At 38.3% G+C, this 27,950-nt stretch overlaps 1 protein-coding gene across 2 annotated transcripts in view; it reads right to left on the bottom strand.

Annotated features, from left to right (window-relative positions):
* Positions 1–27,950, bottom strand: part of unc5ca (unc-5 netrin receptor Ca) — a 220,692-nt gene that overhangs the window by 91,483 nt on the left and 101,259 nt on the right. For both annotated transcript variants that reach the window (XR_011035077.1, XM_068311709.1), the window contains exons 2-3: positions 26,429–26,665; positions 9,859–10,002 (exon numbers count right to left, since the gene is read on the bottom strand). Coding sequence is in view for 1 of the 2 variants with exons in the window: in XM_068311709.1 (XP_068167810.1) it covers positions 9,859–10,002; positions 26,429–26,665 (381 nt within the window). In the remaining variant the exon portion in view is untranslated. The remainder of the gene's footprint in view (positions 1–9,858; positions 10,003–26,428; positions 26,666–27,950) is intronic.

Below are 27,950 nucleotides of genomic sequence, written 5' to 3'. Positions count from 1 at the left end.
AGCACTGAAGACAATGACAAACTCAATTCAACTGTGGGAGCAAACATCAACGATTAAAATGTCATTCTAAAATAATTTCAGAAAAAGTCATATCTCTGTTATTTACCTGTGACATTTTTTTTTGGGGGGGGGGCGGGACATTTATTATGTGTCTAAATGTAAATTTGACTAAACAAAGTAGGCTACTCCGGTTACTTTGGTTGTATGTAAATATTGGTGGATCGAGACCAATACCCATTAGGCCCACCTACAGGACGTCTGGGTAACGATACTACTGTGTGATTATTGCTGTCAAAAGGAACAGGGTAAACATCTGAAGTACATTTCAGCGTGTGTGTTGGTGTTGGGATGCAAAGAATACATTCGAGAATCCAAATTCACAACGCAAGACATCTGGTATATATTGAGTGCCTGCTGTAATTGGATGCAAGGCATTAGAATTTTAATAGTAATTTTTGGAATTAAAAAAAGTAATCACTTCTTCCTTGAATTGCTTCTGTAATTAAATATATATCACATTGGAATACTGGTATGTTTAGTTTACCCCTTTCTATGTGTACATTTTTAAGAGTTTGTAAAGTGGTTAGTGTATTGAAACAATAGTCTGGGTAGTGCCAGAAACTATGTCCCCTAAACCCATTTGGGGACTTCAATTTCTCCCAATTGTGTAAGACAGAGAGATCAGGATGTTTTTCTTCATGCAGGAGCCAAAAAACATGTTCCCAAACCCACTAAGACCACGGCTGAGGTTGGATATGAGAAACCACTATCAATGATCCTTTCTAGTTTGTGTATTATGTTTGTACTATGAATTTTAATATATTGAAAGATAAATGTTGGGAACAAATCAGCAAGCAAAGCCAACAGAAAATTGGTTTTGCTTAGAGCTAGAGATGAGCTACAGGCTTGAAAGTGACCAGAGAAAGCCTGCCATGCCGGAATCAGTATGTGTGAATGAAGCGTCCGATATAATCATGTCTGCTTTTTAGAGATACAACAATGACAAAGCCTTAAAGATTTCAAAAATTCTCTTCCCTTCTATGTAAATATTAATATAAATCTAATCATTATTAGAGAGCAGAACTAACTTTGTTGAAAGAGTTATGTGAGGACACACAGCATTGCTCAGGCTGAAATATTACTTCATCATACAGTCAATCCCTGTGAGGGATGACAGCCTAAATGGAGCATGATTGTTCATTATGAGAGTAATCACCCAAAGCTTTAGCCCCAAATCCACCACATGGCTACCCACACAACATGCATGGACAGTCATTGAGGAGCAAAAGAGAATGAGTTTAAGTCACGGTGAGGGGTAACAGGCACACAACATGAAGAATAACACATGCGTGCAAACAAGGGCAAAAATGATGTGAAACATGCAGTAAGATAAAAGAGAGGCATGCAACCTCAAAAACAACAACAACCATGGACACAGAGAGAATGCCTGCGAATTCGAGGAACTCGAATTCGAAGGAATTCGAGGAACAATTTCCTGGTCTTGATTAGTCAGTGAGATGGTGAAATGGGGACTTTCTTGTGGAGGTGTATACCCATTATGCTTGAGAATGAAATTAGGAGAGATTAATGCAGAATTTCTGGTGAATGAGTGGGCAACACACACACACGCACGCACACACGACTAAGAAGCTATCACCAAAACACATTTTCACCACTTTCTCATACTGCATGCATAGTTGAGCAATGAGAGTCAAGAGTTTGAGTGTTTTAGGGAAAAACAGGGGCTACAGTTTTGACTTGTCATTGTTTTTTCTGAATTCATGTCAATGTTAGGCATGTGTTTTTGTGCATTGGTGCAAATATATCCTACGGGAAATATGTGCACAGGAGAGGATGGACAGCTGTGTCCTATCACTTCACTGACCCCACTTCACTCGTAAAACACAGAAAATGCTATGCATCTTCATAAATATCACAAAAGCTCAGACAAAGTCACTAAACAACTACAATAAGGTTGAACAAAAAGGAAGGCCACCTTGTTGTAAACTGTTCTTCAGTGTACTGCTCTAGATATACACAATTAAGCAGTGCAAGCATCAATTCAAAAATGACCTTTACTTGCATAAGCCCCTCTCAGCCTCCACACCTCCCTCTCTCTCCCTCCTCCCTCTGTGTCTTTCTCCCTCTCTGTCTAAAACTTCTTCCACTGTTCTGTGGTGAGCGTATTGCCTCAGGCATCTCCACATAAGCACATTTCAGAGCAATTATCCAAAATGTGTGTGTCTCCTGCATGCTACTCATGCCAAATTACAACGGTTTCCCCTGGTGGAGCAGCAAAAGCAATAATGAACGATGTAAGAAGCTTGGGAAGAAAATAGAAAGCAAAGCTCTCCCATTCAGTCTCAGAGAAAACGGTTTGGACGTCCAGGTGTCTACACAGCACAATACACTGAAAAAATAGTAACATATTGTGTCAGACAAAAGGATATTTATTTTTTGAGATGTACACAGATTTGTATTAGGGTTTAAAGCAACAAAGAAGTTATGCGTATAGCATTTGTGCTACACAGTGTATTATAATAAACTATAGTGATTTAAAGTGAGCAATTGTTTGAAAAGACATTTTTGAAATTATGTGATTTTGTAATTATTTAGCCAGACAACTTTCAGTTTTGTTTTCAATCAACCTATTTTAAAGCATCACAGAAGGTAATCTGAAATCATTTTTTTGTAATGTGAGATAAAGGCATACCATAGTATGGCTTTATTACATATTAATTGTTACTAATTAATTATTATTATTATTACATTCATATTTTGATTGATTTTGATTTTTTTTTGTAAAATATATATATATATATATATATATATATATATATATATATATATATATCCTTTGCATTTCCAAAAATGTTGACATTTGCTTATCTGATGGTATTATAAAATTCTACTGGGAGTCATTAATAACATTAAATCATTTTAAATATAAAGTATATGATATAGGGTTATTATTAGGTTCATGTAATCTCAACTCAAAGATAATATTTTCAAAATAAAGTTCTGTACTGTAATAATAACTATACTGTAAATGGTGCAGTTTATGGTCATTCATCTTTTCAATCTATCAGAGTTTACATGTTTGCCTTCCTCGTCAACTAAAGCTTCAAAAACAGGAAGGAGAGAAAGTTGATTTTGACTTTAAATGTAATGTAGCAGGGTTGTGTGTGACATTTTTTGTGAGGAGGGTCTCTCTTCACTCAGACCAGTGCTTTCACCAAACACTCTACCCTGTCATTTTGACACTTCACAACCTGTGATCAACTCAAACCATCAGCCAAGGTCTTTCCATCTACAGCCTGTTAAAAAAAAAAAAAAAGTGCTGATATAGCAGGAGCACTTTGAAGAACAATGCTGCTTTTGACTCCTGGTTTGCGAAATAAACCAAAGCACTGACAACTCAAATGTGGGTAGGAAAGAAGGTTGTTTGATTGAAATATCTGATTTTGAATCGTCAGATAATTACACTATAACCTTTGAAATGTAAAGCACATATGTTACATTTCTCGCACTTGGACTTTAGGAAGTGACTTCATTATTGTGTCATAAATCAACAGTGTGGCTTACCACTGTGAGACTTAAGAGTATGCTGAAGCAGTCCTTGACATCTGGGAAAAAGCTCAGTGGCTTACAGGGATGGTAACAAATCATAACAACATATCCATACAGACGTGCATCATGGGTGCTCACTGTAAAATGTTTATTCAGTGTTTGTGACTCTCATGATGTCTTTCTCAAAGCTAAATTGTAAAGGCTGTCTTGATGTCATTCAGGGAAGTTTTCCACTGACAGTTTATAAGGGTAATGCAGAAGGAAACAGCATGGATAACTGGGTTTTTATTGGAATTTATTTATCTGTTTATGAAACTGCTAAGCATGCTATTTTGACACAAAACTAATTAAAATTCTAAATGTTATTTAAACTATGGGTGATTACTGGGGCAATATGGTTTGCTATTGAGAAACATTCATACCAGAACGGTTGGAAAACCTACTCCAGTTGTTTTAGGTGTTATAAATGCTAAATGCTATATACTGTATATATGCTATAAATGGCTTTATTGCAGTGAGCTAAAAACAGGTTTAAGCAATTTTATGAAAGATGGAGCACCAACTTTTTGCATAGGTGATTCCAGCTTCTTGGTACCTCACTGTTAATTTGAAGACAGGAGTGTGCAAAGCTCACATTATGCCTGATCTAGGCTATTTATCCTCCCTTCAAGGTTGTTTTTTTCTCGAAATCAGTTAAAATTCAAGTGGTCATCTAACACCATCATTACTAAAGTTAATCTGTTTCTCTCACTGCATGTGTGGCTCTGCATGTGACTCTGAAGTGTATATGTGGTCTCTTTCACTTTCATAGTGTGAAAGATAGCTAGTTCTATTCTTTGTCACCTGGTGAAATAGCACAACATGGATGCACTAAACTGAATGGAGAAACAGCAGATAATGAATTTTGATGCCTTGTGTGTTCAGCTCATAAACTTCCCACTCTCGACAACTCTACACTCCTGACAGATCCACGTGTCACAATTGACAAGCCAGGCATTGGTGGAATGCTTCTAGTGTGTTTGTCATGTGTGGGTTGAGTATGTAACTCAACTGTGTAGGCTGTGTGGCTGTTTGGACATCATTTAATGTCAAGCAATGCATTCATTTTCCTTTTATCCTTCACTTCTAATTACTTTAGTCTGATTAAAGCTGTGTTCACACCAAACCCAATGCAGATTTTCTTATGTGGTGGGATTACATACAAAAGCAATGGAAAGCTGCAAGTTCCTGCCAAGCAATGCAAAGGACATGAATTTCATGACACAAGAGAAGGGAGATTTGCTCAAGTAGAAATTTCAATTTAGGTGATAAAGTGCCATGAAAATTGGTGTTGCATTCATTGTGAATGCAATTATTTTTTTTAATGCATTACCTTCCAGAAGTCTGAGCAAATAATTTGGTAAAATTCACTCACTGATCATGGTTCTGATCAGCAGAAACACAGTTGTGCTGTTTAACAGCAGGTTGCTACCTAATGATAAATCTGTGTCATTATCTGTGGTGAAGATATTGTGCATCTTATTGTGCTTCACATTTCCCTTTGTAAGTGCACAGCATCGCCACCTCTGCAATGAGCTATCAGCTCTGTCCCTTGTTGTAATCAATGCTCAAAATCAAAGACATGAAATCTCAGGTGAGACACTATTTCCCCCATTGAACTCACCCATGCTTGAAGGAAAACATGAACACATGCAGCAGAGACATTTGCATTGTTGAAGACACAGTATAAATTCACTTACACATTTTCCCTTTGACACAAGGAGCTGCTTGAGTTTCCTGTGTTTCTCTGTGTTCCGATGTGTTGGCACTCCTGATTGCTATGCACACATGTCTCAGGGTAAGGTGGCAGAACAAATTGTCATCATCTGAAATTTGAGTGTGTCTGGGATTGGAAAACATTGAGTGTGTGTTTGCGTGTGTGTGTGTGTGTGTTTGTGAGTTTACCCCACATGTGTGTATGTTCCTGAAAAACTGCATGACTGAATGTTATAATTACTGTGTGTTCACCTGATTTATATGTTTGAATGTAGCTGGATGCACACCCATTACTCATCTATGAAGTCCAGTTCTAACAGACCGACAAATTTTTAATTTCAGATTGTCTGTTTTTACCTCTGCAGCATTGACACTAATTGTCATCATCTAGCTAGACAATGTGCATGCAGTTAACGCCTTGAAGTGCTAATTTGACAGATAAGACATCCTGAGGATGTTGGAGACCACGAAAAAAAGAAGAAGAAGCGACAGACCTAAATAAAAAGCACACGATGAGCAAAGTGAGAAAAAAGTTTCAAAGAGGATGAGGCAATGGATGGTGGAAAGACAAAAAAATGAGTGGAGAGAGAATATGGGAATGCGGGCAAGAAATGCTGAATTGCTATTGCATGGCGTGATAGAAAAGACACTTTGCTCAGCAAGCTAGAGCTGCCAGGAAGCATTTTAATCACAACAGTAGATCCAAATAGGAGCCGAAAGCAGGGTAGGTTAGGAGGTTGGGTCGATTTGAAGTAAAAGGTTATCGCAAGAGGGGGCTGAGTGTAATAAGATCTGGTTAAGGAAAAAATAAATGTTATAACAGAGAAAGAAACTGAAGGACAGAGGGACAGAAAAAGTCCAAATAAACAGAAAGAAAACTGTAGATGGGAGAGTAATATGTTGAGAAAAGCAGTAAACTGATGTCTATCCTTTTCAAGCCTTTTACAGGGATGCTCCACTGCAACAGCTCCAACTAGCCTCCAGATGAGGTCTGTCAACCCTAATTGGAAAATGTTGCTTTCAAAGAAGGGGGGGGGGGGTTAAATGCCCTGATGTGAAGAAGACAAACCATTTAAAACCAATTAACAGTCTAAATTTTACGGATACTGCAAAATACTTATTTTTCTGTCTTTGTGTTGTATAGTAGTTTTAGCAACATAGTCTAATTAAAGGTAAAATATTCAAGGATTTTGGATCCTTATTGATCCACTTTGATCGACAAGGACAAAAATTGATCAGAATGATGCCAATAAACAGAAGAAGGAGGAAAAAAGAGATGAAAATTAAAAAAAAAAGAAGACGACTAGCTGGCAGCTGCCACTATATTGTAATAGCGTGGTGAGAATACCGGAACCATAGGTGACGCAGAGAAAACTTTCACAGACAAAGATTTAAGCATACAAGCAGGTCTATGCTCGTACATGACTGCTAGTAGTTTTAAAATTGCTGAGAAGGCAAGCTCATAAACAATGTGGCCTTCAGTGCCATGTCTAAATTTTGCATGTGTTTTCATATTTACCAGGGAAACTCTCAAAAACCTGTATACATTGCCGGCATCTGTGACTCACTGTATCTGTATCCAGACCAAAGCAAAAGAAGCATATTACCTGCTTTTCATTGGACCCTGAGGAACACCTATTCCATTTGGGAATGTTATTAGCTGAGCTTAGTAAGACTTTCTGACTGTGTCACTATCTATTTGCTGACAGACAGAAAAACACTGTCACATATTTGGACAATGAAGAGTAGTGCTGCTCTGTTCTTCTTCAAGTAGTCTCACAAACCAAGGCAAAATGAAATATGAGTTATGGCAGGAAGGCAATTCATCTGCAGGTCAAAATTTGCATATATATATATATATATATATATATATAATTTTTTAAATAATAAATTATTGAGAGCAACACAGTGTGACAGTGGTAGCACTGTTGCCTCAAAGCAAAAATGTTCGATTGCCCCTGCAGCCTTTTTGTGCAGAGTTTGTATGTTCTCCCCATGACTGTTCTCTCTCGGCTCTCTGGCTTCCTCCTACCTCCAAAAGCATACTGGACAAGCTGAATTGACTGTAAGTATGAATAGGAGAGCAGCTGGGTGTTTGTCTTTCTGTGTGGCCCTGCAATAAACTGGCGACCCCTCCTCCAGCCCGATGTCAGTTGTGATAGGCCCCAGCACAAACCTTTGATCTGGGTGTGTGTGTGTGTCTGTGTGTGTGTGTTCATATATATATATATATATATATATATATATATATATATATATATATATATATATATATATATATATATATATATATATATATATATATATATATATAAATACATACACAGTATATGCTAATGATGATGTACAGCCTCTAGTAGGAGGCCGAGGACTAGTGAGCATCAGGGCCACTGTCCAGGATGAGACATCAAAAATCCAAGAGTACATCAGGAAGATGGCCCCAACAGATGAACTGCTCAGTGAATGCCTTAGACAGCAGAAACCTGAGGAGGAAGAGGAGGAGGAGGAGACAACATGGAGGGACAAGCCCCTACACAGCATGTACCACCGTCAGATAGAGGAAGTGGCTGATATCAAGAAGACCTACCAATGGCTGAATAAAGCTGGACTGACAGACAGCGCAGAAGCACTGATCATGGCAGCACAAGAACAGGCCCTAAGTACAAGAGCAATAGAGGCCAATATCTACCACAGTAGATCTGACCCAAGGTGCAGGCTATGTAAAGAAGCCCCAGAGTCAGACCAGCATGTGGTAGCAGGGTGTAAGATGCTCGCCAGCTCAGCATACATGGAAAGGCACAACCAAGTAGCTGTGATAGTGTACAGGAACATCTGTACCCAGTATGGACTAGAAGTACCCAAATCCCAATAGGACATACCACCAAAGGTGGTTGAGAACGACAAGGCTAAGATCCTGTGGGACTTCAGCTTCCTGGCCGACAAACAGCTGCTGGCTAACAAACTGGACATAGTGATGATGGACAAAGAGCAGAAGAGAGCAGTGGTGATAGATGTGGTGATTCCAGCTGACGCCAACATCAGGAAGAAGGAGCACAAAAAGATTGAGAAGTATTAAGGGTTGAAAGAACAGCTGGAACAGATGTGGAAGGTCAAGGTTAATGTGGTCCCCGTGGTAGTAGGAGCACTTAGGGCAGTGACCCCCAAACTGGAGGAGTGGCTCCTGCGGATTCCTGGAACAACATCTGAAGCCTCAGTCCAGAAGAGCGCAGTCCTAGGAACAGCTAAGATACTGTGCAGAACCCTCAGAGTCCCAGGACCCAAGCTTGAGGATGACACCACCCCACAAGGGTGAGAGGGACATATATATATATATATATATATATATATATATATATATATATATATATATATTTATACACACACACATACACACACACACATGCTTCCATCAAAATTCAACTAAAGACAGCCCAAAATCAATCCATCCACGCCTGCAAATATGAGGAAAAGAGACATATTTACAGGAAGATAAAGTAACTTGAAATAAAACGAGGGTGAACGTAATGAATTTTCCTCTGCAGCATGAATAAGGCCAACGTGGGAGAACAAGATTTTGAGGTTACATGTCTGTTAGAGTTATCGCGTACAAGAATGACATGAGAGTGTGCGCAGTTTCTTTGAAATGTCTTCTGAATGGACTCTATAAAAGTCCCCAGTTGTCCTTTCAAAAATTCACTCAAACAGAGCCTCACGATCAGTATAAGCTGGGTAAACCAGGGGAAAGGAGGTTTATTTTGCTATTGGTATTCTTTTGTCTGTTTCACCTCTCTATAACTTCAGAACTTGGACAAGTCTCTGCTGTATTCTATGGTTGTATTGACCATAGGAATGATGCTTGAAAAACTGCTGTTATGCGTTCAATTCTCTCGCCATTGAGGATAATCCATTTGGTTATATGAGGTTGATATTGAAAGAACAAACAGGGGTTTCTATAAAAATTCTATAAAACATCTCAACTCCCTTGCTACATCGTTGCTGTACAATCAGGTCACCATCACTCACAAAGAGCATTTTCATTTCCCTGGAGTGTTTGAATTCAAACATCCTTAAACAATTTTTCCATGTGATAATTGTGAACGCAGTGTTACACTGTAACCCTGTCTCCCACATTTACATGGAGTCTGGTCAGGTCCAGTCTGGCTTGTGTTCTTTTGGTGACCTTATAGTCAGACTCCCTGTTGTCATATTAAATTCTTCACCAGACCATAACAGGAAGCTGCTAATGGCAGACCAATCTTCCCAATCATGGATCATTCTCTGTAGAAACAATTCTGAAGGTTCTGCATTCATTACAAGTTAGTTGATGACTTTTATTTTCTTTTTAAGTCTTTTTAAATTTTTTGCCAACAAAGCCAAATAGACGTTGGTAAGCAACATAATGGTTGGTTTTAAGGCATGAAGCCATGGATGGATGCATGGATGATCACAATCTATGGGTAAATGCCTTTGTGTAAATAAACTACGTAGTATCTTCTGATCTTTACACATGTGTGTGTACAGTTGTGTACCCACATGCAATGCGGACGTGGGCCTTGCGGCTTTTGGTGGTTCCAGCTGAGCTCCAGGCCACACACTGACACCAGTAATCTTCAGGACCAAAAAGCTCCTCCACCTGCTGTCGGGTGATTTCTATACTGGCTTCTCGCACCACCAGACCTGGAGAAAACAGAAAGGGCACTGTGTTAGAATACTCATAATAATAATAATGTTGAATTTTTTAGTCTTTATTAATCTTCTTATTACGATATGATCTGTGACCTGATAAAACATAATTTAACAGATTGATTGTGCAACCTGAAAAAAAAAATAAACACCCGGTTGTGAAAATTTGCATGTCTTGCACAGGTTGTGAGACTGACGGTTCAGTTGAATATATGGTGTCCAATTATTTGTGGCTGTCTTTTCATTTAGCTGAGCCAGAGCCCAGATCTGTTCCTGACTTCACCTGTGATCGTTCGTCAATAAATGATTTGATTGTGAGACCAACTTGAAGTTTCCTAGTGATTTTCTTAGAGCTGTCAATCAAATAAATGAAGAAAGTGGGGAAAAAAAACAACTGCTGGATCATTTTTAATATATTTTGAGATGTAAAGTAAAGCGAGACATTTCTCAGAGTTTTTTTTTTTTTTTTTTGAGGAAAATGTTTTGAAACACAAAAGTGAAATAACGTAACCATCATATAGTAAGTAGAAGCATTTTACTGTGAAGATTTATGCTGGTCTTGTGAGTTTTGTCAGGCTGTTCCTTTTACATTTCCTATTTTCTTTACTCTGTTCATGAAAATTTTCTACAATATTCTTTGGAAACAATAACTGAGATTTAAATAGCTGCACCTTACTGAAAGAAAGCAGAGCTTGAGGTCTGTGGGGAAAATAGCAAATGAAGAGCCAGGGATAAGCTCAAGGAGACATGGGAGAGGGACAATTAGAGCACAGGCACACAAACAGGGTAAAAGACATTGTCATGCATTCTCACAATTTTTTACAAAAGGGAGGGATGATGAAAAAAAGAATTGAAAAGGAAATGAGGCCAAAGGCAGGCATAATTGAGAAGTAACTAAGGGCAACATGACAGAGTCAGATCGAGATGAGAGAGGAAGATATATTGTGAAATGGAAGAGGGCAATGAATTGTGTAGAGCAAAAGGGGAAACATAAAAATGGATTATAGGTAAAGGTATGTGGGAAGAGAGGAGTAAATGCAAAATTCACTTAGAAAAGAACTTGGCGGTTTATTTTCGAATCAGCAATGTAACACAGACCCAAGCTTCAATCTCTACGGAGCACCTATAGTCGGGCCTATTACTTATGAAGATGCTCAGTTTGTTCTTGCCACTAGAGAAACTGAGAGACAGAGGAAAGAAATGTACTAGCACAGCAGCAAAGGGCATCGATAGAAAGGCAAAAATGGAAATCTAGTGTGGATTTTGGTGAACTTAGGGCCAGAGATGGATGGAAACAGAAAGCAATGAGGGAAATGAGTCAGTAAGGTAACAGAAGCTTTTTTTGTGAAGGATAGCTGAAAGATGGATAGATATGAGTTTTTAAAAAAAATAAGAACAAAGGGAGAGACCATTAGCATGAAAATATTAATTAAAATGGAAATAGGGAGATATGAAAGTCCAAAAACCACTGGCAAAAAGGGTAGAGAGTGAAATGAGGTAGAACACATGAACCCAGAAGGTACTGCTGGCACATGCAATAGGAGTCAGTGAGGGATTGGGAGACAACACTACGAGAGAGTGAAAAGATAAAAAAGCAAGTGTGAATACTAGTATTGGAGCAAACAAGCAAACAAGGGACATCGTTATGGCTTCAAGTCTTGTAATAAATGAGCAGGGGACACAGCAAGGGAGGTAGAAGCTAAGAAAATGGTAGCTAAAGAGGCAATTACAACCAAACAACAACCTTGGACTGAAGCTGAATGACTATAGGCAGGCAGTTGCAGTGAGGGGAAAAACTCAGCAAGAGGATAAAGAGGACAAGTGGGATAGGGAGGTTCTGAAGAGGGGAGTGCAAGTTCCTTCCAAAGCACTTTGAAAAGTAATACAAATAAAGTAAATGGTTTAAATGAGTCAGAGCACCAGGCATACAGACATAGAATTTCAAAGAAAGCATATGGAATGGTGCATGAAAGGACAATAAGGGACACAGTAAGAAGTCAAAACATTGGAAAATAAGGAAAGAAAACTATGCGCATTTGAAGTTTTGCCAACAGGACATGCATAACAAACAAAATGCTTTTAGCTGGATGTTATTAAATCACTGCTGTAGTTCAGAGATTACCCAGTTTCTATGATGTTTACTATATAAACAGAGTCAAAGAGAGGAAATATAATACGACTAAAAAGAAGCCTGAATTCAGTAGCACTATATTACTCCAGTTCATCACAAAAAACAGTAACAATTATAATCAATAAGTAAATAAATGCACATTTATAGAGAACAGTTATTGCTAAATACAGTGCTTCACTAGCAATAGATTTTTTAAAAAAGGATTCAGAGACTGACGCAATCAATTTGGAGACTAATGTACCTGTAATTAAAAAAAATGGGTAGTTAAAATACCCATTGAAAAATATTTGGTAAAAGTAAACACAAAGTGAAATTAAATATAAGAAAAAAACTTAACAATCGATGCAACATGGTGGTACATTAGTCATGATAATTTTATCTTCAATATGATATTATCATAAAACACAAACTACTACAATTGCCTATAATAACAACAAGAACAACAAGAACAATAATAACAAGAATGACTAATAAATTCAGAAATAAAGTAATGAATAATGTAATGTTTGTGAATTATTATTTATATTCTTTGCATTTTACATTCTCATAAAGAATAATGATAAATTGAAGTCTTATAGACCTACAATAACTTAATGAATTTGTTTTTAATTAAATTTCATATGTAATGTTTTAAGACTATTCTCGGAACTTCTCGGAGACTTCCAATAGAGTGCAATTAAAGCAAGATCACCAAATGTCTACTTCAAGGAAAGGTGAAGGAGTCTTGGGTGGCTCGTATCCTGGAGCAGTTTAGAGTCATAGAGTTTTGAATAATTACATCCTGCTTCAAAGCGGTAATGTATTGTAATTGTCAGTGTTTGTGTGTTTGTTCGTCCGTCCATTCGTTCGTCCATTTGTATGTCCGTCAAATATCTTCGCAACCATTTCAGATAGAAAGATGAAACAATAAGCACATTACTCGGGCGGCAATGGGGATGAAAATGAGATGATGACCTTGACCTTGTGAAAACTAGGTCAAGGTAAAGTTTCAATTTTTGTACCCTATATCAAAGCTAGTGCTTTGATCAATGACAGCAGGGCAAGAGCACTATCTTTGATCTTTGACTTATGCAAGTAGGTCAGGGTAAAATTTTGAATTCAAGGATGTTGCAGTCTGTGATTGCCTTGTTAATTAACTTGTTTTAAAATGAATACAATAGGAAACCAGTGTAGCAAATTTAAAGCAGATAAAAATGCATAACTGTATTTATTATTTTCTAATTCTCCACTCGTAACTGCTCTGCCTTTATTCCTGTGCTGACCATTATGCTGCAGCATCTGGTACAGAGATTACACCTCAGGTATTCTGCCTGAGAAAATGAGTTGGATTGCACGAGAAGATGCTTTTTCTGCAGGCAAAACACTGAAAGAAAGTCTGATGGAAAGTAACTTTTGTGTTGAACTTGTAGTAAACCTCAGTAAATATTTTCTAACCTCCCTCAAGTTCTATACATTAGTTTTAAACTCAAAATGCAACTAATTTTATTTAAGCTTGTTTGGAAGTGCTTCCTATAACAATAATGATACAGTGTGCCCTCATTCTGTGTGTTTAATGCATTCCAGGAACCACACGCGATTAATGAATTCCACGCTAGAGCTACAAACTATTTATCTTATTATTTACGGTAATTTAAACATTTATTACCCTCTCTATACTGATATTAAACCCCCTTCTATCTATATTACCTTTTCCCACACTCTTATCGACTGTTTAAAGCATGTTTGTGTCTCACATAAGTTCGAGACTCATGGAAACGAGCGCACTTCCGGATGCCGTCAGCCAATAGAATGCACGTACGGTATCACGTGACTGCCTACCAAAAATCCTTGATGAGATTAAGTTGCGAGCTTTGATTCGCGAATGCGAGGGCTCACTGTATCTCAAAGTTCAATTATTGTAACTGAATTCATTCATTAATTGATAATGTATTCATTGCTCTTGGATTTAATCGAGTGATGTAAAGTTAACGAAGGCAATTTAGCTCCATTGTTGAAAGAGAATATTGGAGACTACTAGAATCCCTCAAACATGAACACTGAGCTTGACAGAGAGTGAATAAGTAATGAACTGGGATGTGTGTTGCAATGTATTGCATCCAATGAAACAAGAGGCTATTAGAGGACAACATGAAGTAAAGAGGGTACAGGTATGAGAAAACAGACAGACAACAAGAAGACCCCCGCCCCTTCCCAAAAACCCCCCCAAACAAACAAGAAGAGTGAAAGAAGGGGTATGAAGGAGAGCCTACTTGGTTTCACGGCAGGGGAAATCAACAACTGTAATTATGAAAGCTAAATATAAAGATATGCCAATCTCACACTGCTGACTTAGAGTGGATGAAAGGCAAAATTGCATGTACACAAATTTCCTGTAAAATGACCAAGTAGGACTGGGCTTGTTGCAAATATTGTTTACAACAAGTCATTAATAGCAAAGAGTGTTTGCACTGAGTATACAGTGCACCCACCCCATAAAGCAACTTGATGACCCAGGAGCTGATTCTGACTGACTGGAGGGCCCAGTGAACACATCCATTCAAAACCTAACAGGGCTGACCAAACACAGCCCCTAGCAAAAGAGAACACAGAATCTGATAAAAGGCCCCGAAACAAAGGTTGGCTTGCCAAGTTTTGTTTTTTGTTTTTTTGCAGTTGACTGAACTACAACAAGTTGAAGATACTGTATCTGACAATGTAGAAACTCCAAATTGGTCTCAATTTGGTTTGGAGACTGTGGTCGGCCATTTTATTGCTGCAACAGTTAACAACATTTAATACTAATGTTCCTTCAGTAGGAAGTCATTGGTTCATCAGGAATCTCTGAACTATATGTAATTAAGGTTCATTACAATTAGTGAATGAAGTGAACCCCTAGAACCCCATCTGCAGAAGACATGTCCTTTTGAAATTAAATCTTAATGCGAGCTCTAAATGCTAAAAGCCAAAGTGGGGGCAGGTCATGATATTACTGACTGAAATAGGTTATTTACAATCACCAAATCATCATATTTACCCTTTTTTGATAGAATATAGCATCTAATTTTGATACATAAATTGAAACACATTATTGTCTAAATAATATCAAGATTGTTTGTATTATTTTCAATTAAATTGAATTGAATTCAGTTCAATTCAAAAAACTTTACTGTCCCCAAGGGCCAACTGAAAGCACATAAAGCAGCAGTATTGGTGCAAAAGACAGGATTGGTGCACAAAAGGAAATCCAGAGTAATGTTTGTTATTTCCTATTTATAAACTTTGTATTTAACATTCTTGTAAAGAATAACGATTAATATAATTAATCAAATACTTCTAAATTATGGAACAATATAATACAATGCACCCTCGTGCATTCACGCATCAACGATTGCGACTCCACTTCATCACAGATTTTTAGTATGCAGTCATGTGATACCGTATGCACTATTCTATTGGCTGACGGCATCCAGCAGTGCGCTGTGTTCCATGAGTCTCGGACTTTCGTGAGACACAAAAGTACTTTTAACAGTCAAAAACAATGTGGGAAAAGGTAATACAGATAGAAGGTGGTTTAATATCAGTATGGGGAAGGTTCATAAACGTTTAAATTATAGTAAATAAATAAATAGATCGCGATCGCAGATTCCTAAATTCCATGTGGTACCTGGAATGCATTGGCCGCAAAGAACAAGGGCGCACTGTAAATGCAATCTAAAATCTGCTCAAGTTCAGATCAGCTAACTGTCAACTTGAGGGATGTGATTAAAGATGACTAACTTGTTTTTTATAAGCATCATCAGAACTTGACACCCTGATTGGTCAATCATAAACTCCATCAAACTGGTTAACATCTGGGCTTGCGCTAGCCATTCGCCACTTCGCCATAGGCGAAGTAAATTATATATGGCTACAAGGTTTTTAGCTTGTGTAGCCACAGTGGCGTTCTTATTTTTAGAAAAAAAGTCTAAAACGTACAACTTATTTGGACTCACGAAAATTCCCGAGCGATAACATAAGAAAACAATAGCATGCTGCTATTTCCGCATGCCGACAGAAATTGCCAAAGTGACCCGAACGCTCCCGATCATTAAATATGCACTCGGGTCATGACCGCCTCTCACCCAACAAAAAAAACTAGGGCTGTGACTTTAATGCGTTAATTAGATAAACTAATTACTCTGCAAATTAATGTGCTATAAAAATTAATGCAGTTAATCGCGAGTGGCAAGTCAATGCTCAAGCATTTTAAATTTGGCCCATTGTGTGACCTGTAGGCTGCAGCGGCACTTCACTTCGTACCTGCGCCACTAGTCAAAAGCAGGGTGACTGACAACAGAGATGGAAGCGACACAGGAGATCGAGGAAAGCCCACTCGGACCTTTGGGCAGAAAGTTTATTTATAAAAAGAACAAAGACGGGACTATCAACAAAAACACAGTGATTCTGCGCTGTAGACTCCTCCGTCAGTCTGCCCCAGGGCAGCTGTGGCTACACACGTAGTTTACCATCACCAAGTATGAATGAGGAGTGAATGAATAAGCGTCTTTATTATTATTGTTATTATTATTATATTTGTACCTTTTGTAAAAGAGAATTTTCATATCACCGAAGCAGCTCCAGCCTAACGTATCATTTAAATGCAAAACATGTCAAGGACACAGAGTAGAACGTCAGCTTACCCTTTTGAAGGAAAAGCCTGTTGGCATCTTGCTATTTAGTTACCTTATTTAGAGGTATGTTATACTATTCATTTTGAATTGCTGTATTGAGTCAGCTTTAGTATTCATTTTGATTGAGAATCTGCTTATGTGCCTATTTGAGACTCAGCCTTATTTTATTTCTGAATTTTATTTTTTTTATTCAATTGTATTTGTATTGCATTTTTGGGAAATGCACCTGGCCTAATTGGTTTGCTGATGTGCTTGACCTTTTTTCTTTTGAATTTCATTTATAAAGCACACTTAACCAATAAAAAAGTGGACTTCAAATCTTCTTTTCTTGGTGCATTCTATTGATTAGTCATGCACTACAATTTTGTAATGTCCTAGAATTCAAATTCTTTATTTGGGGCCTTTAGCAGGTATGAAATGAAAATGTGATTAATTAGATTAATTAATTACAAATCCTGTAATTAATTACATTATTTTTTTAATTGCCTGACAGCACTAGAAAAAACAGGATTCTTTTTTTACAAGCTAAACCCGCGAATTGCTGTACGACAAGGAGAGGACGATCGATCAAAAGAATCCAGCGTGTTATTCGAGAGTTTGTGTTAAAGTCCTCATTAATAAACAAATGGTGAATGCTGAGAGGGGGGAGGAGTGGTGACAGACCGATCAGAAGGTAATTGAAAGATATTATCAATACTGTTTGTAGTCTTAGACTTTTGATCCCTATGACCGGCAGGAATAACCAGCAATGCATGTAAATGTGTATTCACCTCGCTTGCTATTTTTCATCCCTTTTCAAATTGAAATGAAAAATCATATTATCGAATTAACAAACAACAACAACTAAACTATGGTATACCAATGGTGTTGTCTAAGTCAAAGTTAAAATTAGTTCTCGTCCAAGTAGAACTGACAAGTAATCATTGAGTAATATTTTGCATGACTGTATCTTCACATAGTGAATGCAAGTTTTCAATTGTTGAATCTCACATTTATACCTGCATAAAGTAGGACAGAAATAAAGATAGTTCAGCTTGAACTGTTCACTTTAGTGTATTTTTGTAGGTAAACTGAAAAGATATTGCCCTCAGAATGCAGGAAACAACCCCATTTTCCCCAAAATTTCCCGTTGCCCCCCCCCCCACGACGAGTATGGTTTTACACCCCCCAACAATTGAAAACTTGCATTCACTATGTGAAGATACAGTCATTCAAAATATTACCCAATGTTTACTTGTTTTACTTGGACTACAAGACATTTTAACTTTGACTTAGACACTTTTGATTTTAATAAATTTGATTCTTGGTGTTGTTCAGTGTTTACTTGTAAGTTTTACTTGCCATTATAGCAAGCCGTTGTCTTGGACACAAAATGTGGCTTTTTGTGGCTTACTCAATTATTTTACACTGAGCCACAGTGGCTTAGTCAAACTACCTCCTAGTTGTTTGTTGTGTTGACAACATGGCCTAAACTCCATTACATGAAAATAACTGCAATTTAATGGTAGAAAAGGACGACATATTGAAATATAACCTTGTCAAATGTTTTATAGCAGCTAAGGAATTAGTATAAAAACTCTAGACAGAAAAATAATGTCATGTATATCAAACTGTTGACAACACAAATCTGCAACAGCTAACAAATTTGAAAAAAATTATGACCTCCATGACAACAGATTCAGTTGAGTTCATGTCAGAAAACATGACAAAATAAACACAAAAGATAAATATAGATATGGAGATTTTTTTTTCCTGCTGCAACCAGTAAACTTCAATTTGTTTCTATACTTTGCTAATGCAACACACAGCTATTGTTCCCACTGACTGAATTAATTGATGCTGATAAAGTACCAGATCACTCAGTGTCTTTTTTTTCCTATTGTTTCCTGTTTTTGAGACAACAACTATGGACTTCTGCGACTCTGCAGTGTGACAGAGCTGCACATCAACAAAGCCACTGCTGTCAAGAGGGGGAAGTGTGGGAAAAGAGGTAGATGAAAAAAATAGAAGCGGAGTGACAAGTGAATACTGTCACAAACATTTCTATCAATCACAAAACTCTGCACAGGGCCCAAAAAATTCTTCTTGGGCCTAAACTGTCAGTTCTTATAGAAAAGTTTACTTGTCACCTGGGGAGTAAAAGCATAGCAGTGTGTGAATGTGTCAGGTCTGGACATCTTTATGGGAACCAGGAGTAAGCCAACTGAAAAGTACACATCTGGACAGGTGCAGAGAAGAGATGTGATTAATTTTCTATTCCTGTGGGTATAGCTATATCGAATGCATGGCCACATGCACTGCGCCTCTCAATGTGATGAACAGGACTGAACATTATTATCATTTGGTGCACCCAAGTTAACAAAACAAGTCTTGATAATGAAGTGCAGTAAGACAAAGGGTTACAGGTAAACCTAAAAAACTGCATGTGTTTGCCACTGGAAGAATTTTATTTTCTATATTCTATATTTCAGCGATGATGTGGCTTCAGACGCTGGCATACATGCAGTATTTATGATATTTGGTTTTGATACTAATCTGCAGAAACGGAAAAAAAACAGATGATGATAAGCAGCTTTCCTGCAGAAATGATAAGAGGCAGAAAAGGATGTTTTTTGTGGAATGGATTTACACAACAAAAAGCAGATTAATGTTCAGTGAATTGATATATGCACATTTAAATTTAGTTAATGGGTACATTATTAATTAAGAAGATTTCCTTTTCATTGGAAATTTTTTAAGAACACACGATGCATTTGCCCTAGGCTAAATATTACTATTTGGCTTACAAAACCCAATTAAAATATTACAACAGGTGTGAAATACTCTAATGTGATCAATTAAAATCTATATGTGTTTGATGTCTTGTTCCTATTTCCTATTTCTGTTGTGTTCTGTTGGTCCACTTTCTTTGTTTTATATTTTTCTTGCACTTCCCTCCACATATTATAAACACATACTTCAAGCACAACTCGGATACATGCCACATACAGAAGTACTCCGATGACACCGCGATAGTGGCATTTATCCGGGAGGGTGATGAGGGGGGGTACAGGGCATTGGTGGCTGACTTCACAGAGTGGTGCCAACAGAACCAGCTCCAGCTCAATGTCTCCAAGACAAAGGAGATGGTGCTGGATTTCCGGCGGGCACCTCCCTCTCCACAGCCGGTGATCATCAAGGGCAGTGATGTGGAGGTGGTAGAAAACTATAAGTACCTGGGACTGCAGCTAGACAGCAGACTGGACTGGTCACTCAACTCCAACTGTGTTTACAAGAAGGGGCAGAGCAGGATGTACTTCCTAAGGAGGCTGGCCTCCTTCAACATCTGTCCTGAGCTCCTTCTCATGTTCTATCAGTCCGTAGTCTCCAGTGTGCTGTCATACGCCATTGTGTGTTGGGGTGGGGGGCCCAGGAAAAGAGATATGGACCGTCTTAACAGACTCATCCGCAGAGCGGGCTCAGTGGTCGGGCTGAGTCTGGACTCTGTGGATATGCTTCTGGAGAGCAGGACCATGTCTAAAGTTAAGGCTGTCATGAACAACACCAGGCACCCCCTACACACCACCTTCTCCCAGCAGAGAAGCACCTTCAGCGGCAGACTGCTGTCACACAGCGCCTCCACAGAGAGGCTGAGGTCCTCCTTCGTGCCCCGTGCCATCAGGGGGTACAAAGACTCTCTCAGGAGGAGCGGGGGGGGAGTGGCGAGGTCAGCACGGGGTAGAATGGATTTAATTTAATTTTATACTGTTTATATATTTTTTTATTTTATACTGTTTTATATTTCAATTTAATTTGATACTGTTTATATTTTAATTTGATACTGTTTATATTTTAATTTGATACTGTTTATATTTTAATTTAATACTGTTATATTTTTTAAATTTTATACTGTTTATTTTTTAATTTTATAGTGTTATATTTTAGTTATAGTTTAGTATATACGTCCTGTTAGTGCTGCATGTGTCTGTTAGTGTAGTGTATGTCTTGTGGTATGTCCTGTGATGTCAGTGTTTCTTTTTCTCCTGGTGTTTATCCAGTATTATTAATTATGTAATGCCTGAGCAGTGGATATATACAATTTCAATACAATTAATAAAGTATCCATCCATCCATCCATCCATCCATCCATCCATTCATCCATCCATCCATCTATCCACCCATCCATCCATCCATCCATCCATATGTTTTCCCTAATATGTTATAAAAAAGAAAAGGACATGGACAAAAACACAGTCAGTATTGGAACACACAAACATGTTTTTATCTCTTTGAATACACTACAGGTAGAGAAATAAACAAAATAAAGTGCAAGTCAGAGACAGACTTTAAAACAGAAGGGATTTCCTTAATATATTAAATGGATTAATTGAGTAAGATGAAGCCATATGGGGAAAAGCACTGAAATGGTTTTTGGTATTTAAATGTGATCAGTGACATGCCATACAGAAAAACATTAAAGGAAAATAAACACCGACATAGAAAAAAGTCAACACTGGCTATTTTTTCATCGGTGGCTCAGAGGGAGCATCTGGAAAAGACAAAGACACTAGGTCAGAACAGATACATGCACACGGTAGACACAATAACGCCATCAGCCCGGCAACAAACGTTACATCTCAAATTGTTTTTTCTCCTGCATGTTAATGTGTAACTTACAGAACTCTCTATTTTGCATTAAGGCAAGTTAGACACTAGTCAGCTTTATGAAACTAATTTCTCCACCTGTCTGAAGGAGGTTTGTGCTACCACTTCTGGTATAACACCACTGTATTGCTAATGTGAAAACATCTGTTTTATCTACTATCATAAGACACAGTGCGTTATATAAAAGGAGAACATGAAAGCACAATATTGATCATCTTTTAGGTAATGGCTGTCATAAATATTCAACACCAAAATTCACAGTTGTACAGTTGAGTAAGATGAGTCATACATTTAGACATGCATTATACAGCTGGGCTCCAAATCTGAAGACGTGGGATGTCGCATGACCTTTATGAATGATCGCATTCATATTCTAGTGAAAGAAAGCAAAAAAAAAAGAATGGATATCGAAAGGAGAACGTCACAAATGATAAGCTGATGAGTAATGTGAGGAAAGGGGAAAAGGTGCACTGAATTGTTCCCTTATGGAGCACACTTAGCCTGCACAATGACTGAGTGTCTGTGTACAACTGAATAATGACAAAAATCCAATAAAGATTGTGTGTCTGACTGGCCGTTCCTCCACCATTGTTTCTCATGGTCCACGTTTGAATACCTGTGTGTGTAGCCTGGACTGTCACAGGTATGTTTAGGACTCAAATGCAATACAACAGGGGAGGAGTCCACAGTCCTACTTTTAATCAAAATCCTACAATAGGTTGGCAGGAGATCGGGCAAGGAACAGACAAACAGGCAAAATCCAGTAAACAAGCAAAATCATTTGGAAGCCCATGAAAGCTGACGAGCAGGATGAGTAACTGACAATCTGGCAGAAAACTGAGGTCTGAGCAGAGCTAAAGTAGGTGGAGCCTGTTTAGAGATGGGGAAAAGGTGGCTGGAGCAACACAGGTGACAGCAATGAGTGGATTGAGTGGGAATGAATTCAAGATACAGAGGACAGGAGGGAAATCTGGAACTGGGACCCTGACATGGACAGTATATGTACACACTGAAAATGCAGATCTGTGTCTCCCAAAAAGTGCACAGCATGTTCACACATGTGCATAAGAAAATACCCAAATACAGTTTCACACATTATTATGATACGTCTGATAAAAAAATGATCTGTCATATGCACAGGCATAGCATGAACAAACAATGAACAAAGAAACATGTATTAAGGTCAATGTAGAGTCAAACAGGAGTCTGCAGTGCAGTGGCTAGTAGGAAGTCTTTATAAATATTGATGGTTGGAACAACAAATGGAAGAAACAGAAAGAAAGCAAAGGATATGACACATAGGAGAAGGAGGAAAAAAAGTATACAAGATAAGGAAGGATGGTAGAACAGAATGGGAGCGATGCCAGGGAGAGAGGAGCAGAGAAACATAAGAAGAGAAGGGAAGAGACGAAGAAGACGAGAAAAAATCAATACAAGTGAGATGGCAACAAAGGAGGAAAAGAGGTCACAAATCACCCAAGCCAATACACATATGTCGATAATGTATGTGTGTGAGTGAGAGTGTGTGTCTGTGTGTGTGAGAATGTGTGGAAGTGAAGTCACAGGTCAGTGCTAGCAGACTAATAACCATTCACACTTTAGCTAATGGAGACAAAGTAAGTAAGCTCGTACACAATATGTCATTAGAGCACTTCAAAGCTAATGGAGATATACTGAGGTAGTATGCATGTCGCTTAAGCAAACTCTGGAAATGGCCTTCACTATAAGATATACAATCTGGATAAATGCTGTCAGGTCTCACCTTAAGTCACATAAATCCAGATGGAGCTGTAAGAAATGCCACTGCTAATCATGGGACTAAATTTAAGTGTCTGTGTATAAGGTTGTTTTTCTGCTTGGTTGGAGGTATTTTAGTAAATGGGCTGGATAATGTGGAGACCAAGATCAAGCTAACCATGTTAGTCAAGCCTACTGGGACAGGCAATAGAGCTTCTTGGGAATACAAACCTTTTCCCTGTGGTTGGAAGCTGACCTCAGTAACCCATAGGCCATCATGCCTCTCTCTTCCCATCCTTGCTTGTAACCTTCACCATGTTGCATACTATAATAGATGAGCCTCCATATGACTACATTCTGAGTGACTTAATTAGCTGCTATACAGCTGAAAGTAAACTACCTATTCAATGACACAGAAGCTGAGCACATCATTACAGATGATAACAAAGGGTATGAATTCTAATACCTTAACCTGTTGGTGGTGGCACCTATTGGGGGCTTCCTAAATGTTTGTTTACCACCTTTTGTAACACATAATTGTAACATCAGCATGTTTCTTTCATGAGAAAGTTTTGTAAAGCAGAGCAAACGGCATGGAAAGTAATCATGTTGGAAATATTTTATTTTATGTCACACATTACAATTACAGTCAATTAATGTTCTCAAACTTAATGTAGTGATTCAACATCCGTCCCCTGCTGCTTGGATTATTGTTACACATGCCTATATCTGAGAGCTGCACATGTGACAGGATTCTGCAGAATGAACAAGGTTCACAGGATCAAATCGAAGAGATGACTTTTATATATGTTCACAGAAAACAGACTTTAAATTGACAGTCGTGTATCTTTCAGAGTTGTCGTAGCAGCAAAGATGAGAATGGAACATTGAGATTACTGCTAAAATTAACAGTGGTGTTTGTGAGCATTGTATTAATCCTTTCCAGGGAGGCAACGTGCACAACACCAGGGAATGAAAAAAGGCCAATTTTATCAATTAAATTGGTGTTTTTCTGCTTGTCAAAACGTGTACATTTTGGCCTATTGTGATTATAAATAATTCCATTTGTACTTATGATGCCCTGTGGCTGTTGTTAGAATATATTATAATGTTCCATGATTGTAAATCATTTAAATGTATTTGGTGCCACACAAGGTGTCACAAACTGTTTAGCACAAACAACTGTCTCATTTACGTTCTACTTTTCAAGTTTTTATTTCGTAGATCTGAGATCAAAAGGATGTGGATACTAGTGTTAGCAGTTAAAATCACTCCTTTCAAAAGTGCCTGGGTATAAGGAGGACAAAAACACATCAGCATTCACATATTTGCCCTCAGTATGTACAGTGTGTGCTTGTACTTTGCGGTTAATGCATTCCACGAACCACACGCGATTAAGGAATCCGCGATCGAGATCGCAATCTATTTATCTTATTATTTACGGTAATTTAAAAGTTTATGAACCCTACCCATACTAATATTAAACTACCTTCTATCTGCATTACCTTTTCCCACACTTATCGATTGTTTAAAGCACTTTTGTGTCTCACAAAAGTCCGAGAGTGACGGAATGGAGTGCACTGCCGTGTGGCGTCAGCCAATAGAATGCAGGTACGGTATCACGTGACTGCCTACCAAAAGTCCGCGATGAAGTGGAGTCGCGAGAGTTGTTGCGCGAATGCGCGAGGGTGCACTGTGTCCATGAAATCTGTTGCCCATCTCAGTTCTGTCAAAGGCAACCTCAGTCAGCATCCCTCCACCATCCTCTACATCTTTCTCAAGCTCAGGTTTTAGTGCCTCTGAGCTGTCTAATTTCTGTATGTGAAAATTGCATAAACCAGCAAAAAGCAGAAAGAAAGAAAGAAAAAAAGAGAAACGGTGAACAAAAAGTGATGACTGAAGTCTTGTTTTAATAGGATACCACTTGTCTTTACTGTTGTTTCTTTTTGGGTGTTTTTGCACTTCATGTTCTAAGAATTTTAAAAGTTTAGACACTGAACATTACATGAAACACTCAATTTGTTTTAATTTATTCATTATATTTTTCATTTATTTATTTGGATTATAGTGATTTTAAGAGATTAAAAATCCTGCTGTACAATATACAGTATTTATCAGTTATGTTACAGTGCCGTACAGTGGATCATTAACATCGACAGCTGACTCTGGCTTATGTTGTTGAATGTGCTTAAAAAAACTGGTAAAGAGTTCCATGGAAGTGTTTTCTCCTTCTTCCTACAGGGAGCAAAATATAAGGAGAAAAATCTTACCGTAAACTAATCTGAATTCAAAACAATCATGTGACTCACGAGTGACACTAACTGTAGATATCGGAAGTAAGCATAATTATTTTAATGATAAATGTTTTTATTTATTTATTATACAGTAACATGATATTACGTGTTTTTCATGAACTTTAAGAGTCCAGTATTTGTGGTGGGCAGAAGTCGAGTGAAATGACGTAAACTTTATTTTTATTTGTCATATTTTTAGTAGTAATGGCATTTGAATGGAATCAAATGGTTATTATAGATTGACATTTAATAAAGAACGACTTTCGAACAATTTAGCTTACACAGAACCTCTCTTGTGCTTGTAGGTTGAGAACTACCTTTACACTTATGAAATATGGACTTTGTAGGAACAGGTAGCAAACAGGTTGATTTTTGCTGAACTGCTGTCCAATCTGTGTATCCCACCAAGCGGTCAGAACATTCAAGAGTATTCAAACTGTTTTCAGCCTGGGTTTAATCACTCGCTCTGGGGAATTTGGCTCATTAACAAGCAGGTGGATGCCCATAAGCTGAGCTTGTGTTGACCTTGAGTTAAAGAAAACAGGTTTTGCACATCTTTGTTTTCATGCCAAAACACAAAAGCATGTTTCATCATTACCTAGCCAGGAGAGTAATACCTTATGGTGTCAAGTGACAATTGTGAAAGTTTGGCCATAGTCCAGCACTTCAGAGTGGATCCTATTACAGGTAAATGTCTTCTGGCTTTGCAGTACAGGACTAGCAGCAGGGCAACTGTGTAGACACAGCTGACTTGTGACCCAGCTTTCTGCACAAATAACTTAACATCTGAATACTACATTTAACTTGTTTGCTTGAGGGTCACCAGTGCCACATTATGAATTCAGAAAAATTCTGGCTCCACCTACTGTATCATGGTAAATTTCCTATCAGAAAGATTGAAATATTATCAGTCTCAAGCACATGAGAATTATCTTTTAATGCCCCACATTGAAAACTTCACTCACCTGAGTTTTCATCAACCCTCTCCTCCACGGTGTGGTCTTTCTGATGGACCCACTCACTGTTGCACTTAAAGTAGATCTGAGTGGCTGGTGTTGCTTTGCAATACAGATTGACAGGTTTATTCTTGACAATGTAACCTTCCTCTGGCTCGAAAAGGAAGTGTGGTAAGGGCTCCGGTGGGTCAGACGGGAAGGTTTCTGGGAGTTCACTCAGACTCAGAAAATCATCATCATCTCTCACTGTGGGTAAAAAGGGAGAAAAAATTGATATTATAAACACAGCTATTAATACTTTGCTTCACTTTCAATCAGTCTTTGTGTTATTGATTGGAAACATTGTCCCCTGTATTAATACAGCATTGTCAGTTGATAACTAATTCTTGCCATGTCTCAAATCACTGACCAGGACAAACTAAACTATGCACATAAAACAAGAAAATTTGTGTTTAGTAGATTATTTCTTTGTTGTAAATATACTTTTTACCAGCAAATCTTATACCAATGAATAGCCAGTTTTTCCTCATTTAAATAGCACCACATTTTTAAGAAAAATGTATTTGTAGAGGGTGGCCTGTTGGTGCAGTATGTAGTGCCGTAGTGCCGAGCGAGAAGATTCTGAGTTCAATTCCTGTCTGTGTAGAATCTATCTTTTTAGCATGCGTTGGCTTGGGTTCTTGCTGGGCTCTTTGGCTTCCTCCCACCTCAAAAAATATGCAACTTGAAATGGTGAATTGGTCAGACCAAATTGTCCATAGGTATGAGTGTGAAAGTGTGTGTTGTTTGTCTTTTGTGTGGCCCCGCGATGAGATGGCATCTTAATCAGGGTTTACCCTGCCTTTTGCCCATAAAATGCTGGGACAGATTCTAAGACACCCAAGACCAGCAATGAAGATACTTGGCTGTGGACGAGACAATTGCAATCTTCTCGTCTACAGGAAAATAGATGGATGGATGGATTGATGGATATATTTTTGGGATGAGCAGCAGAGCTAGGTTCTTGTGCCCACTGCTGTGATCAGTGAGAGTGTGTTCAAGGATCAGCATGACTGGACTGGATAGGGCTCATGAGAAAGAGAGGTGAGGAGTCTCTTCCAATGACTCAACCACCGCAAGGCTGTAGACTTAGACTCCGTCTCTCCACTTTGAAGCATTGCGCCAAGCAGCTGTCTCCGGTGTTCACTCACATCTTCAACACCTCACTGGAGACCTGCCATGTACCAGTGTGCTTCAAGACTTCAGCCATTGTCCCAGTCCCCAAGAAGACAAGGATCACAGGACTTAACGACTACAGACCCTGACATCTGACATCTGACATCTGTGGTCATGAAGTCCTTTGAGCGCCTTGTCTTGACCCACCTCAAGGACATTATTGGCAACCTCCTGGACCCTCTACAGTTCTCCTACAGAGCCAACAGATCTGTAGACAATGCTGTAAACATGGCGCTACACTTTGTCTTCCAACACCTGGTCTCCCCAGGATCCTACGCCAGGATTCTGTTTGTGGACTTCAGCTCTGCTTTCAATA

The sequence above is a fragment of the Antennarius striatus genome, chromosome 3, assembly GCF_040054535.1.
Source record: "Antennarius striatus isolate MH-2024 chromosome 3, ASM4005453v1, whole genome shotgun sequence".
Lineage (NCBI taxonomy): Eukaryota > Metazoa > Chordata > Actinopteri > Lophiiformes > Antennariidae > Antennarius > Antennarius striatus.
The sequence above is the reverse complement of the archived record's forward strand: the minus strand, read 5'-3'. Positions and strand labels throughout refer to the sequence as shown.